The sequence below is a fragment of the Euleptes europaea genome, chromosome 1 (genome assembly GCF_029931775.1).
Source record: "Euleptes europaea isolate rEulEur1 chromosome 1, rEulEur1.hap1, whole genome shotgun sequence".
Classification (NCBI taxonomy): Eukaryota; Metazoa; Chordata; class Lepidosauria; order Squamata; family Sphaerodactylidae; genus Euleptes; species Euleptes europaea.
In genome coordinates, this window is record NC_079312.1 from 75386950 (window position 1) to 75403366 (window position 16417).

Below are 16417 nucleotides of genomic sequence, written 5' to 3' on the forward strand. Positions count from 1 at the left end.
TTCTGCCCACAAAGACCAGTGCTAAAGACAGAGATTCCACTAAAATAGAATAGGACCATTCTTCATCTGGCACTTCTCAATAGATATCCACTATGGTAGAACTCCTGATAAGACTGCAAGATTTAGCAACCGTATGTGATCAGGATGACTTCTGCCACTGGCATAACTAAGCCAACCACCAGGACACATGCTATTCACTGTCACTGATTCCATCTAACTCCATGCTCCCGAGGTCCTGAACAAAAGGTTTCAGAGCATTCAAACCCCACAATAGCTGCTTTGAATGGAAGGGACTTGGTTTTTTTGTTAGCTGGTCACACTGCTTGATAGGGAGGTGGGATTACGATAGGTACAGCCCACGTTCTGAAGTAATCATTTCATGTGCTGGATCAGCCACAGTGCAATATTCATGAATCCATCAGCTTCAGCCTCCACACCAGCCAGGGCATGGTTATTGCCTGGATACCACAGCACCCTGGAAAAAGACACACTATTAACAAAAGTGCAGTTATGTTGCTCATGCCAATATCTCTAGCCTGACAAATAGTTCTTCTGTCCCAATACCATATATTTTATAGTCCCCTCGGCCATGCCCTGGAGTCCCCTTTCAGACACCTCCTTTGCATTACTTCCCAAAGTTGCACAGATGCTTACCGAGTTGGAACACCCCTGGCCTTGAGAGCATGGTAATACTCTAAGCCCTGCTTGGGGGGTACACGTTTATCTTCCTCTCCTAGCATCAAGAGAACAGGTGTCTGAACCTATAGTAACAAAACAACAAGACAGATACAGTTGTAAGAAATCAGAGTCCTGAAACTGAAGTAGGACAAGCAGGGGATTCTCAGATCAGTGAGCGATGTGTGCGCGCGTTGTTGTACCTTATCAACATACTGCATAGGTGAGTGTAGTAGCATCTCTGTCCACTGTCTGGGATCTGGGAGAGCAGATGGATCATAGGGTAAGCCTGATTCTGCTAGGCACCTGGAAGAAGCAGCAGAGCATCAGTAAGGATAACAGGCACAGGCTCGGAGGTAGAAGTGCCACTGTTCAGGCCACTCACCAGTCAGGGATGTCAGTACTTCCCACCATGGAGGCTATGTTGACAACGGGATTCCTGGCCACACAGGCCTTGTAGGTATTCGGGTACTGGCCAATGAGATGGCAGGATAGGAAGCCTCCATGGGAGCCACCGAGCAAGGCCACACGCTGTGGATCCAGGGGCTCTTTCTGTAGCACGTGTTCCATACAGAACTGCAAATCAGAAGAATGCAATAAACAGGGCTGTGGCATCTTAGTGGGAGGCTCCAGACGCTTAGTTTAAGAAACCAAACATTTCTCAAGACCTGCACTGGAGGGGGGGGGAGAGAAGGGAGTGTTCATGTGACTGAATACATCCCCTTGTTAAAAGCTCCCTAAGCATGCAAAACAAGCACAGTACACACGTCAAAGGTGGCTAAGCCCCGTGAGGAGTAAATCTTGTGCCTACCTGATAATCTAAACTGATTATATGGCAGAATTGCACACAGTGCATGATGGGATGAAAAAGACACTCCTTAGGGCAGGGGTGGGGAACCTTTTTTCTGCCAAGGGCCATTTGGATATTTATAACATAATTCGAGGGCCACACAAAATTATCAACTTAAAAATTAGCTGACCAAGTCCCAAGCAGGCAGCTGCCCCATATGACCCCCTGCACATTCTGGCCCTGCCCCCTAACCCCTCCATTGTCGCCATTTCCGCCCCCAGCCATCTTGTAGTGCAGAGGGAATACGTTTCTCCATGGCCCGGGTGGGAAAGGGTTAACACAGTTTCTTGGGCAGTCCTAGCAGCTCCATAGCTAACGACTTTTCTGCAAGGGGGAAAAAGGTTCCTTTTCTCGGCAAAACAAACTCACATCCCCCTCCTGTCTGCGGGAGGGGGCGGATCGCCAGTCTTAGATCCTTCTGAGCTAGAGATCTTCCAGGGCCCACGAAGGGCCAGACCAAATGATTTTGCAGGCCTTAAACGGCCCCCGGGCCTGACGTTCCCCACCCCTGCCCATGGGGCTTAATAATTTCTCTGCTACCATATTCCTCCACCCAATGAGGAGACAGGTAGATTCCTCCCTGCATAGTCTTCCAGTTGGACATGGAGGAAGGGATGACTGTGCTCCACTTACTTGCACATCCTTGACATCCTGAGTGCCCACATTCCCTGGTAGGGAGGCCACACTGTCCTGGCCAAAGCCCAGTGATCCTCGATAATTTACTAGAAGAGGAAAAAACAAAAACCAACAACACAGTGTTGCCAAGAGCACGGCACTTGGCTCCTTGCTGGCTCAAGCCCAGTGTCTTACAGGAAACTGTTGTTCCTCCTACTCCAGGCATCTCTAACATGGGGATACTACCCCTAATCACCTATCTAGATCAGCTTTATGACAATTTAGTACCCAAAGTGATAAAGATGCTGCCTTCCATAGCTACCCCTATATACCAAATCCACTGCTGTTCTCCAGAAGGGTGATAATGAACTTTGTGCAATTTCTCCTCCAGTTCCACTCCTGTTACAGCAGCAACAGATAGGATCTTCCAATGAAACAACACACTAGTTATGGAGGATGTAAAAAGAGCCCCCATCCAACCTGGTCCTCTAAATTTGAACTGGAGATCAGAGCAGAACCTTTCTGCATGGTCACAAAATCCATGGAAAATCCAGGCTCAATGCCCCTGACCACAGCATCTTATTGATCTGAAGAGAGTGGATTCATTATCCCATATGATGTTGGAATGCCCTCAATACAATTCTTATCGCAATCAATAGATTACACCTATCTTAATCAAATTACCTGCCACCATAACAAAAGATAAAATAGCCCCCTTTTTGCTGATGGACCCAAGAAGAACATTGGCAGCAGCCAAGTATCTATTCACCATATGTTCCTTAAAGAAATAAAGGCTCCCCTTTTACTGCTCAAGACCTTTTGGTCAGGGGAGCTTGAAAGAAAGAAAAAATGTGTACACTGTATTGTTCTGGGCTATCCTGAGACCACAGCAGCTAATTGGGTGCCCAAGAAGGATCCAGACCCTTACCCAGCAGCACAGCAAAGCCCATCCGACAGAGCACTGCTGGGTACAGCATCCAGCTGATCGTGAACACAGAGTGAGGACCTCCTGCAAGGGACATACAAAAGGGGGAATGGGCTGGTGAGAGAACTGGAAAATTCAGCATTATCTTGAATCTAGGTGTGGGAAGAAGTCAAAGGCACTTACCATGAGGTGTCACCACTAGTGGGAATTTGGTCTTCTCTGGTGCCTGAGTGGGCTGTAGTAGGATGGCTTCAAAATCAAGACCCGCTGTAAAGAAAGAGTATCACACACACACACACATGAAGCTGCCTTATACTGAATCAGAGCCTTGGTCCATCAAAGTCAGTATTGTCTACTCAGACTGGCAGCATCACTCCAGGGTCTCAGGCAGAGGTCTTTCACATCACCTACTTGCCTAGTTGCTTTAACTGGAGATGCCGGGGATCGAACCTGGGACCTTCTGCATTCCAAGCAGATGCTGTACCACTGAGCTACGGCCCTTCCCCAATCACTTGCAGATCATGGAAGTGACATAGGAAAATCAAACACACAAGCTGTTTTACAACCCCAGGGCCCCAACATTTTTTTCGAGAAACCCAGTTCAGATTACAGGATGAAAGCCAGATGACAGCTGGAAAAGGCGGCTTAACTTTTTCTCTCTGGGTACACACCATACTGGGGGTTGTCCTGTTCTGGAGGAGGCTGCAGTGTATGGACATTCCAAGTGATTTCCTGAATTTTGTTAGATTCTTCCAGGCACACCCAGTTTACTTCAGCTTCCTTGCCAGCAGGAGGCAGGAAGGCCACCATCTGCAGCACAAGAAAATCGTTACTAAGCTGAGAAAGAGGAATCTACCGCTACTGGGACTGGGGTTTTCGTTTTTGAGGTTAGGCTGGAGGAGGTGATCCAGAATCTAAGTAGCAGAACATATGCCCCTAAAACTGGCAGCATGTCAGGTAAGTGACAAGGACACGGGCTCAAGTGAAATGCACAACAAGCAAGATTAACACTGGTTCTTGTGGGTTATCCGGGCTGTGTAACCGTGGTCTTGGTATTTTCTTTCCTGATGTTTCGCCAGCAGCTGTGGCAGGCATCTTCAGAGGAGTAACACTGAAGGACAGTGTGAGACACTGTCCTTTAGTGTTACTCCTCTGAAGATGCCTGCCACAGCTGCTGGCGAAACGTCAGGAAAGAAAATACCAAGACCACAGTTACACAGCCCGGATAACCCACAAGAACCAATGAACTCTGACCATGAAAGCCTTCGACAATATTAAGATTAACATTGATTATAAGGCAGAAAGGTTTCATACATAATGTATATGGGGGTGCACATTTTTGTTTCATCCCTTGTATTTCAGTGCTCTCATTAATTAAACTTGGTTAATGATGATCCTTCCATTTGGTCTCAAACGTTGCCTCCCCACATCTGCCCACCAAAGATCGCCCAAGTACATAAATAACAGGATATTACTTGTCCAGTCAGCTTAGTACCAAATGATTCCTAGGTCTATCACTTTGATTTATTTAATATTCTGAAAGTCCTTGAGTAACTTCATCAGGGATCAAAAGCACTTGCAAACTTATTACTTTACTATTCAAACACTTATCAGGCAATTTCCAGATCCCCCTGCCTAGCCATGTGGTACTTACAAGCACGGGAGGACAGTTTGGAGTAGAGAATTTGGCTACCAGCAGATCTCTGTCAACGGTGAGCAGCGTCCAGCTTCCAAGAGGGGACCCTGAGTTAGTACAGGAACAAATTTTCATCACTGCTGTCTCTTCCTTGCTGCCTTCTGTGCTCAGTCAGCTAAGGAAGAGCTTGCACCTTTGTTTTTGATCTAATTTAGTAGCCCTTTCTGATGGGTGGGAATGAGAGAGTTCCTTGCTGAAGAGCAGCAGGCTGCAGTATGGCCTTCAAGCTGCTGAATGAAGGGCACTAATAATCAGGGATGGGACACTGTGTACGTACCCTTGGTGAGAGAACACACTCCGCCTGACACCGTATCCACCACAATCAGCTCCTAGAGGAAAACACAGCATTGGAGAGATCTATCTTAAGCTGTATCCAGACAGCAGCTTTCCACACAACCACTGGTACAATCTAATGTGAGAAGCAAGCAAATAAAGGCACAAGGTTTTAGTCCGACACTGCTAATCCTCTGCCCTGTTTGAAACTGCAGGTGTTCATCTGGCTGTGGCTCACAGGTATTAAAAGTTTTGACTCAAAAGGCCTGATACGAGGAGGCTGTCCATTTGGAAGTGCCCTTAGAGGCCAACCAGGAACATAGCACCGCCTGGCTGGCCAAAACTATGCTGAGCTTCATCCTAAAGCTTAAGGCATTCAATAGTTCATTCTTACCTGCCTACTGCGCTGAGCGGTGTCCAGCACAACCCTCTGGCTGTCTGCTGCCCAGCAACGCTCAGGCAGTGCTGTGTTGTAGATCCCAGTGAATTCACCTGCAAGAGATAGTACATGTTCATTCAGACAGTGGCAGCCCCCATGCAGTAAGTCATAGTCTCTATGATGAGAACCAGACCACAGAATGCACAAAGCAAATTCCATCAGCTCCATTCTGTTCACATACAGGCGGCTCATGATATTTGGGTTTTCTGCCTCAGGCACCAAGCTAAAGTTCCCTGTGATTGCAATAATTTAACAATACGTTAAGTAATTGTTATGTCACTGCTTTTTAACAGCAACCCAAATTTCTGCTCATAGAGGCAAGCCACTTCATACTGTCTAATGGTAACATGCTCTTGGACTCCAGGTCCCCTTGGATATACCAATGCCCACCTGAAAGAGTTCCAGAAGACATTGTTTAGAAAGCATCTGCAAAAGCTACAGAATCCAAATGGGATGGCCAACTTCAAGCCTCAATCAAACTGTTATTGATTTCAAGGGATGCTTCTTGTCAAAGAGACAGACTTAGAAGGAAAGACAGGAGGTCTGTGAAAGTCTGCAATTAACCTCCATCACATTTCCTCAATGCTCAGTCCTTCTTCTACTTCCCCAGAATCGCCTCCTTTCTCAGATCACCAGGGAATTCCATCTTCTGTATCGCTTGCAATCTGTTTATGTAGCTATGATGATAAAAGTAGGTCATCTTCCTTATAGGAATGTGTACAATATACCAAACTGTAAGAATAAGCATAACAAGCAGCAGTCATAAGACTTGTGTTTTTTCACTGAGGTATGTGGAATTCTTGGTGCCAAATTCACAGATTCTCATTACAGCCCCTCAAATTTCACCAAACATCTTCCACTGCACATTCCAGAAGTGTCCCAGCAATGTCATTCTACTCACCTTGGTTCTGCCGAGGCACAATCTCCACCACGGTAGAAGTGAGCTTTGTGTACCAGTCATACTGAAAGACAGAACAAATAGGGATGTGACCGAGTACAGTTCCCTGCCCCGGAGATCTCTTTCTGGATTAAGACACATCCCTTGGGCTGCTGGGCCTGAGAAGATCTCTTTCAGATTAGGGGCACCAGTAGGGAAGAGATACTGTAAAGCTCCATGAAGCAGGAAGCCTATCTAGATCAAGGAATCACTTGCAGATTAGGAAAAGCCCCACAATAGTTCTGGGTGAACAATGCCAGCTTCATTCTGCCTTGGTTCTCTTTCTGTTCATAAAATGCTGCCCGCATTCCTCAGACCAGACTCTTCAAGATGGAAACCATCATTGACTCCAACAACAAATACAGGCTCCTAATTGAAGCTGCCTCTATGACTGAAATGGAAGCACTCAGGTTCAGGCATTAGGCCTAATCTCATACATTAGGTCCCATGTGTTTTTGCTCGAAAAGTCCTCAAAAGCCCAGCATGAGACAAGCCCCAGTGAATCCTCCGGCTTCTTTATAGAGATTGAGAGACAGTACAATCTTTAGCAAAGACTCAAAACACAATATTTACCATGCACAGGCGGCTGCATTGTTGGTGGGGCCCGGAAGCCTCGTTCTCCAGATATACAATGCGACACTGGTCTGGACTCAAGCGTGGAGACCAAATGGCCTTGGTATCATCTGAGAGCAGTTCTGCAACAGGAAAGGAGGCAGAGAATGAAAAGAGAAGTCCGTGATAACCCAAGGGCTCAGAAAAGGGCAATAGCAACAGGTCGCTCACCACAACGGCCGCTTGTCAGGTCCACATGGAAGATAGCTGATCTGAAGGGAGGGGAAAAAACCCAGAGATTACAAGTTATGTTGAAGAACGCCATGTAACACTTTCTGGGCAAGGGGTGGGGGCAAGAGAAGCCAACCGGTCAGGCTACTGCCTTACTCATCATCCAGACAGAAGCAGGAGTACTGTGGTGTTACTAGCTTAACTGACTTCTTCCTGACAATGCAGAAGGATGTTTTCTGTGCAGAGAATGGGAAAGAGTTTGTCTACTCTGTGAATTTACCTATTTTTGTAGAAAGCCACGCATCTTGTCCAGGAACCCTCCTTCTCAGTTGTACGACTACAGCAACCGCTCCCCATGTGCTGAAAGAGTACCTCAACCCCAAGTTATCACTGCAGCAAAGAAACCTCAGTGTTTAGATGCCAAATGCTTCCAGATCTATTTGCCTATCATTTGGTTATCCTCCACGCCTACCCTACTATGGAGAGGCAAGCCTGCATGGATTCCTACTGCTTCCAACAGGGGACTCACCTGCGATTGGTGCAGTGCCGCAACCCCAGACGGAAAGGCTCATGCCACCAGCCTGCAAATACCACCCCTGTGTCACCAGGAGTCCAGAAAGCCTAAAGGGGGGGGGGAAGAGAGAGAGAGAGAGAGAGAGAGCAATGTCAAGAGTGAACATGCTAGACTTTACTCGGCAGGATAGGTCACCAACATGAAGGGGGAGAGCAGGCTTGAAATAAGTGCCATGGAATAATGATCCAATAAATATATAGTATTAAAAAAACCCTGAAGCAAAGGTAATAGATAGAAGACACCTCATTCCTTTCCCTATGGAAGCCTGGGTGCTCCTGGAAACAAGGGGAAAGGGATCTGAAATTGTTTTCCCAGCCTTCTAAGGACTACATCCTTCCCTACACCCGAGCAATTTTACTACACTAGTACTATTCCACTACATCATAGAAGTTCTGATACAGCTTTTATAGTGTCATGGATAGGCTAATAAGCAGGAAAGAGAAGTATTCAACGACAAGAAAATAAGACTCCAATTGAGACTCCGCGGGCTGCAGAGGGTCCCATCCCTTTCCCTAGTTTCTCAGCACTAACCTGCCCAGGAGAGATGTGCTCTGGAACACCCTCCAACACGGAGACGTTGTTGCTCTCAATGTCCAGTACACACAGCACAGGGACACTCTTCGCCACCAGGGTCTCCCCCCAGTCTTCGTGGAGTACGAATTGCTCCCCCTGGGAAAGGCAAGAAAGACATCATGATGCAAATATCTGCGACTTTGAATGGCAATGAGTGAAGAGATGCCCATTCAGTCTGGTAGATTAGCCCACTTTATGTACTGGTTTGGACTTTACTTCCCCCGAAACACAGAATGCTTCAAAGCACTGCCCATCCTAAGAGCAAACAAGCATACATGTACATCAGGGGTGGGGAATGTTTTTCCTCCCAAGGGCCATTTGCACATTTATAACATCATTCAGGGGCCATACCAGGTGTAGATCTACCAGTGGGGGGGGAGAGGGTAGGGTTTCAAGGTCTCCAGCCACCACCTGGAGGTTGGCCACCCCAGGGGAGGCCACACAGAGAAGGCCTGCAGGGCGCCCCCGCTCCCCCCTCCCAGGCGGGAGGGACCAGCGGTGGGCCCGAGCAAACGAGGCGCCCGCAGTCAATCGGCGGAGGAAGGAAAACAGAGAAAGAGGAAAAGGGAGGGAGGGAGAAAGAGAGAGAAAGGGAGAAAGAAAGTAAAGGACAGAGGGAAAGAAAGAAACGGACGGAGGGAGGGAGACAAAGAAAGAGACAGAAAAAGAGGGAGAAAGAGACAGAGAGAAAGGAGAGTGACAGAAAAAGAGGAAGAGAGAAAAGCCTTCCCCACACACACACACACACCCGCGCACGCCGGCCCCGCGCAACTGGGCCCCAGTCTCCATGCCCTCCCCCCCCAGAGTCCACAAAAGGCTCCCCCCGAAGCCCGGTCGGCTCCCGCATGCATGCTCTGCCGCCGGGAGCCGCTGGCCTCTTCCCCCCCCTCACTGCTCAACAGCCGACAGGCAGCGAGAGGAGCTTACAATGTGCTGCGGCTGTAGTGGGCAGCCTTGGGGGAAGCATCCCTCCCCCTCCTCTCTCGCTGACCAACAGTCAACAGTCGGCAGAGGAGGTCCAAAGGGCGCCGCAGCACCCCTGTAAGTCGCGGCCCCAGGAACACCCTCGGGTAGGGCCGCCCTGCGCCCTGCCTCCACAGCAGGGCCCCAGAGCTCCCAAGGGCCACAAAAAATGTCCTGGGGGGCCACATACGGCCCCCGGGCCTGAGGTTCCCCATCCCTGATGTACATGAACACAAGCACGGCCATTTTATGGCAGCCCATACAAAATGGGAGCCAGGAGCTGACCTGACTGCTGCCTCTTCAGAGCAGACTCTGAAATGTGCCAAATATAAAAGAGGACCCAAAGCCATGATAGGCCAAAGTGAAAGCTGTACTTGAATTCCCATGCTCAGGCTCATCATACCTTTCTCCTGCTTGCTAACCACCAAAGGAATCCTGGCAGACAAAGTACTGTGCAAAGCAAAGACTTATTCCTACCTTGATGGCTTTTTCTTGTTGCCCAGTCTTGCTCAGCTCCTCTTCAACATTCAACTCGGGAGCTTTTGGCTTAAAGAAGGACTCTGCCTTAGGGCGCTTCTTCTCTGCCACATACAGAAGGTGAGTCTCTGAGTGCGACCAGGCCAAGCAGCCGAACTGGTCTAGGAGAAAGAGAATCACGTGACAGACTCAAGGGCAGCACTGACTCCCAGCCCAGCAGCACCCCACTCCTTGCTGCCCCTATCGACCAAGTACAATTTGGCTTACATGGAAGAACTTTTTCAGAAGCAATAATCCATGATCACAAGACCTTCCCACTACCTTGTTATAACTAGGATTCCCTAAACCCCATCATCAAACCTGACAGAAAAGCTCAGAACTCCCCATATCAGGACTACTCAAGAGATCTCTGTTCACCCACAATGGGGGCGGAGGGGGAAGAGGTCTGTTGGGGCCTGATTACCCCCATGCCTCTTATAAATCCAAGCAGAGCTGCAGGGAAGCCTCACCATCCTCATACACTTGGCCGTGTTTCTCCAGAGCTGATAAATCGATACTCTTCACCTTGCGGTTCTTTTCCCACACCTGTAGAATCAGACACACCACAGCTTTAGTCTTGGAACTCTCTGCTTGCCCTGTGTCTTTTTGGAAATGAACCAAACAGGTTCATCCCATACCATGTAACAGGCACTAAGTTTTCCCACTGCTGTCAGCAAAGATAAGTGAGTAATGGATCATATACAACTGCCTCCTGAGAGGTGAACAAGGTGGGACTGGTAACAGTTTCATCAGTTTAACTGAGCAAAATGATAGAACAGGAAGCCATGTTGTTCTGGGAATGAAAGGGCTGAGCATCTCTATGAGGCCTTGTTCTGATTATACCAAAAATGCTAAAGAGACAGAGTCAGCTTCCCCCATCTTTTTGTACCTCTAGGAACTGTTTTTCCTCGCCTTTGCCACTGCTGGTCTTTCGCAAAACGGCTTTCTGAGCCCCACTGGGAGAGTCACGGCTGAGCAGCCTAAGAGAGAAAGCCAGAAATTAATATACAGAAAGCTAGCCCTGCAGGCATGGGCCAGGATAGTCAGGCTAGGTAAGTGCCTGGAATGAACAAGGAAGGGCCAGCAGGCATATCAGACAAGCAGTTAACACAAAAGTGGGGGTGCCCTTGCCTGGGCACAAAAAGGAGCTGAAGAGAAAAATCAAGGGCTGTCTGAGCTGCTTCCTCTAACACTCTACAAAGTTGTAAGTTATTTGACAACCTGAGTCTCGGAAGCTCATTAAATAAAATAAATGCATGCAATTAAATAAGTACAACTTCTTATCACAGAATGTGAGTTGCACTGGTGCAGAAGGAGGAATTTCTTTTGATGCTGAAGGCAACAATCCTGGCAATGAAGAGTCAACACTCTGAGTGGCCTCCAGGGAAAAGGACCACTTCCTTGAAACCACAGAAAACAGCATTAATCACAAGGCTTAAGAGATAAAGGTGGGATGGTATTTCTGTCAGAAAGAGTAAAGCAGCCCAGCAGACAGAGACTTACTCTCCCTTGATTTCAGTGCAGTTGCCAGAGGGGCTGGAGTACACGATGGACTGGCTGTCATGGAAGATGAGGTACTGACGGCAGAATTTCACATTTTCAGCTCTTTCCAAGTCCCGCTGAGACCATTCTGTAAAAAGAGGGAATGACGAGTGTTCAGCTTGGCGCAATGAGAAAAGCCCTTTCTGCTGCGAACATAGAATTATGGTAAAAGACCCAAAGTCATCAGATCCAATCTTCTCCCACTGCTGCAAGGCAGGGCTGTGCACCTGCCAGGTCCCCAAATGTCAACCCTTATAGTCTGAACTTCATTAAGTCACAAGCTGAGACCAAGCACACTAATGTGCTTTCAAAGCACAATCAATATAGAAGACTCAGGCATATGAGCTAAGTTGTACACTGCAGGCAAGACAATAGGAGCCTCCCTTTTTTTAGGCAAAGGCCGATCATTGCTAGACAGTGAGAGTGATCCCAAGCAGGTCTACTCAGAAGTATGTCTCATAAGTAGTCTTAGGATTGCAGCCCCCAGTCAACAATCAGTTCTCCTAATGACAACTATCATGAGACTAAGGCTTTATCCTTTACGATCAGCAGAGAAAGGACAAAGGCTGCGAAAAACTCTAGAAACCAGACTATGGCTGCAAAATGACCCCAATTCCTAAGAAGTGAATGCAACATCACATGATGCAGGCAACTCTGGGGAGAGGGTATACCTGTGTAAATATTGCAGTATTTCCCCCCATACTGTGTTGTTATCTCAGGCCCAACACAAGCACTGGAAAGAGTTGGGAACTGGCTAAATTCACGGTACAAAGCGGCTATTTCTTCAGAATTATTCAGCAACTGCAATTTAAAAAAAAGATTAGTTGGGATTGGCTCCAGGGGAAAGTAGTACAAGCAACCTGGCAACAAACTATTTGTTCAGGTGAAATAATAACTGCTTCTGGATGAAAAGCCACACAAGATGCGAAACACATCACCTAAGACCATTTCAGCAAAAGAAAAGCAATAGAATCAGATCGGAGGGTTCTGGCTAGCAACCCAGCAGCAATGGCCTTCTGCAGAGGAAGGCTGGCTCTAGTAGCTGCCTTTGATTTTGACTTCTCTCTAACTGCATGGTACAGCATCTGCTTTGCCTGCAGTAAGTCCTAGGTTTAATCCTCAGCCTCTCCAAAGGATCAGGGGCCTCCACCCAAGATCCTGGAGAGACATCACCAATCGGAGGAGACAGTACTGACCATGACAGACCAAAGGTCTGATTCAATATAAGGAAGCTTCATGTGTTTAAACAAAACTACATAGCTCCATAATGGGTTGTTTTTTACTATTGGTTTAGATTGTACACTGCATCAGGAGTAAATTTTACCAAGTTTGTGCTATAATTTTTAAAAATAAAGGTGCCACATAACACCTCTTATTTTGTTAACCTGTTTTACCAGTTGATTATAGCTGGGATTTCTGTTGATTACTTCTTGAAAAGAATATTGGAGAAGCCTCTTTGATCTTGGAGTGCTGGCAGGAGAGGAATCAATTTTTAGATAGGGTTTAAAAACAAATCTTATCAGCTTTCTAATGGCTGCCTTCTGTTTTATGGAAAGTTTTTATGTTGTTTATGTCCAATGGCTTGTTTTTAATATTGCAATGTGGTTTTAATTGTAAGCTGCCTCAAGCAGGACTCTGAAGGGGTGGCATAGAAATATCCCAAATATATAGCTCAAGGGAATTTCAGAACCTGAATGTTGCTAACTCAAGTTTGCAACAAGACACAGAAGCACTAGGAATTTCATACTTTTAGCATGCTAAATTTTTGGAGGGAGGAGGACTCAGAAGTCTGATCAGTTCAAAACGGCAAGAGATTTCCTTTAGATGTGCAAGATCCAGCATCAGGGGAGCAGGGGCCCAGCACCAGCTAGAATACTCTTCCGAGAGCTATGAAGCTGGAGAAAGATCCTCGCCCCACTCTCACTCACTGCTCCTCTTTGTTGTTGCTGTGAGCGGGCGGAGGGGTGTGTGAAGAGAATGAAGATGACAGATCAGCAGTGGCATCAGCACTTCCTTGTCTGCCCCCCATTCCCGTCATTAGTCTTCCACTTTCATCTGCTTTTGTGACTCTAATGCCCTTGGGCAGCATAAAACAATAAAAAGGAAGGAGTCTCCTGTTAGTTGCTTCTCTCCCCTGTTTCTATTTGTTTACCTTTCCTGCTCAAGATTAAGCATAAAGGGTGCTTGTTTGAAGGGCACTTTACTGTACATGGCTCAAAGGGCAGTAAGTTTGGCCTCCCCTAAGGTTGAGCATTACTCACTCTGGAAGGCCAGGAATTATCCAGGTCCCATTGTATGATCTCAAGGCATGTAATACAGCAAGCTTGCTGGAACTGCACAGGTGGGGGGGGGGTCTACTCAGTACCTGAATGGGAGCCCTCTTGAGAATCTATGCTGTCTGGAGTTTCATGATAGAAGAAAGGTGGGATAAAACTGCAATTAATTAAAAAAAATTGGGAAGCCCATGGGCAGACGTCCCAGGAGCCTAAAAGGGGGGGGGGGGCAGGGGATGGACTAAGAGTTTCGGCTGTTGCAGAAAGATAGCCAGGGAGGGGGAATCAGAATCCCTTCCCCATTCATGCATGTTTTCCTCCTCGTTAACGCTAAAACCTGCAGGTGGGATAACTAAGCCGGCTAAGGAAAACCTTGGCCAATGGCAACGTATCGGACTCTCTGAAGTAATGTTTTTTGAGCCCAGCAAGTGTTAAAAGTACAGGACGCCAAAATGACTTTTATGTTGAACCCCAATCATAACAAACCTACAGAACATTTTGACAAAAAGTGGGAATCATTTTACATTTACATGACTTCCACTTAATCAAATGATTGATATATACTGAATAGTACTAGAATGAGTAATAGGCAATGTTTTATCCATTATGTTCCAATCATTCGTCATGTAACTCCTGGGTTTTCAAACGGTATAATACACTTTTATTATGTAATAGGTAGATAACCTGATTGATTTTTATATTTTTGCAATTACATATTTAGATATATTTTACTTTACTTGATTAATATTCCTGCTTGTTATATGGTATTGCATTCGACTACGTTTATTCTTCTATTGGATCTGCTACCTTGTTTTTGTATATCAAACGGTTTTTACCTTTCCCTTCTGTACCCCCTTAATCATAAAAATAAACCTTTAAAAAACAAAAAAAGAAAAGTACAGGACACCCACTGAGAGAAAAAAACCACGCTGGCAACCTTGCAGCGCGGACGGGACGTCACCCCGCGAGCAAGGACTGCAACGGCCGACGGAGAGAAAAGCGAGCCCGCTTTGCCAGCTCTGCCCAAGGGCGGGGGGGGGGAGGGGGGGAGGGGAGGCGAGGAGCCCCGTCCCGCGCGCGCTCCCACCAACCGCTGCGCCCCCCTCCCACGCATTCAGCGCGCGCGGGGCACTGTGGGAAGAACCACAAAATCCGGGGACCTCTTTGCCGCGCCTGCGTGAGGGCATCTCGGAGGCACCGAAAATGCCCCCCATCTCCCCCCTCCCTTCTCTCACCGGTGGTTCCATCTCGCTGCTGCAGCCGCTGCTTCTCTTCCAATGAGAGGGAGTCGAAGTCTCGTCACCTTCCGCGCGGTACCTTTGGAGAGAAGGGGCGGGAGTGTGGTTTCGGGTATTGAGGCCATTGGCTGTGCAGCTGCCTGTCAAAGCCGATACCTACCTTTCAGTAAAGCTCGGGATGGGCGGAGCCGGGCGGGGCTTTTTGATAGCCAAAGGAGGTGGGGCTAGAATCCCCTCCTCCGCTTCCGGGGTGGGTGCTAGGCGGTGACTAGGGGGTCCGGGCCATGGGGGGGGGGGGTAGGTTGTGCCTTGTCGCTGGCTAGCTTGATTTGTTTCGTTGTAGCCCATCCAGGTGGGTGACTTCCTTGACTTCCTTTCCTACTTCTTCTTTTGCATGATCTCCCTTTGCTTTCCCTTTGGCAGTCGCGTTGCTCTCCAGAGATCGGATAAGAGGTCTGTGTAGTCCAGCATTCTGCTTCCCATAAGAACTAATCAGAGGCACCAGGAATCATCTTATACCTGCATTTCCCTATCTATCTGAAGAATACGTGAGCTGTGGCTCACGAAAGCTCATACCCTACCAGAAAATATTTTTGTTAGTCTTTAAGGTGCTCCTGGACTGGTTCTTGTGGGTTATCCGGGCTGTGTGACCGTGGTCTTGGTATTTTCTTTCCTGACGTTTCGCCCGCAGCTGTGGCAGGCATCTTCAGAGGAGTAATGCTGAAGGACAGTGTCTCAGTGTTAATCCTTCAGTGTTACTCCTCTGAAGATGCCGGCCACAGCTGCTGGCGAAACGTCAGGAAAGAAAATACCAAGACCACGGTCACGCAGCCCGGATAACCTACAAGAACCAATGAACTCTGACCGTGAAAGCCTTCGACAATATTTTGCTACTGGACTCTTGCCCTTTTCTACTACTGCAGACAGACTAACACGGCTACCCACTGTGAATTATCTACATTTCCCTATATCATTTATCCTAAATCATATGTGGCTCTTCTTTGCATGTTTGAGTTTGAACAAACTGACATTTACTTGTCCCTCCTGGGGGTGATGGATAAACTTATCCCACAGTTTATAAGCCAGGCTTTTAATTCTCTTGGAAGCCTGGTCCACTCTGTTTCAAAATATTGATGCTGTTAATGCTTGCGGGGCAGGGGTGCTCCCAGACATCTGTTCAATTCTTTCTTACAGTTTTTTCCCCAGGCCTTCTGTGTTTATTACAAGGGAAAGTGAGACTTCGGAAGCATACCACGGTTTGCATTGTGTGATGCTCAGCAGCTGCTAAGAAGGAGCTTCTTCAAAATGGCTTGGGCAATGTGGCGAGGATTTGATCACATTACTACTTGTATGTGGCTACACACGGCCACCTAATTTCTAGGTGATCAATTTTTGTAAAATATAATTTTTAGCTAATAGGCAAAATTGTTACATATCTGGTGAAAACAGGTGTTTGCTGTTCTTATCTGACTTATGTGACACAGCATTGGATTCCTAAATGGAGGAAGCAGACAGTATTATATGAGGTACTTGAAGCTATAAGAA

General features: G+C 47.3%; 1 protein-coding gene across 1 annotated transcript; it reads right to left on the reverse strand.

The window, feature by feature from the left end:
- Positions 1–306: 306 nt before the first annotated feature.
- LOC130480303 (acylamino-acid-releasing enzyme-like) lies at positions 307–14901 on the reverse strand. Its single transcript, XM_056852786.1, has 22 exons — positions 14870–14901; positions 12033–12162; positions 11323–11449; positions 10709–10799; positions 10290–10365; positions 9781–9941; positions 8299–8436; positions 7723–7814; positions 7194–7234; positions 6984–7105; positions 6375–6435; positions 5429–5526; positions 5039–5090; positions 4720–4808; positions 3737–3875; positions 3249–3332; positions 3069–3149; positions 2159–2247; positions 1061–1251; positions 879–981; positions 655–761; positions 307–475 (listed from the first exon to the last, which is right to left on the reverse strand). Exons 1-22 carry the CDS (start codon positions 14879–14881, stop codon positions 373–375), a joined length of 2187 nt encoding a protein of 728 aa, XP_056708764.1. The 5' UTR covers positions 14882–14901; the 3' UTR covers positions 307–372.
- Positions 14902–16417: the final 1516 nt, after the last annotated feature.

Coding starts and splice junctions, on each gene's coding strand:
- LOC130480303 (XM_056852786.1), bottom strand. Junction 8,437..9,780: donor AACAAGAAAAAGCCATCAAG/GTAGGAATAAGT, acceptor TGCCTTTCCCAG/GGGGAGCAATTCGTACTCCA. Junction 7,815..8,298: donor AGCACATCTCTCCTGGGCAG/GTTAGTGCTGAG, acceptor CCCCCCCTTTAG/GCTTTCTGGACTCCTGGTGA.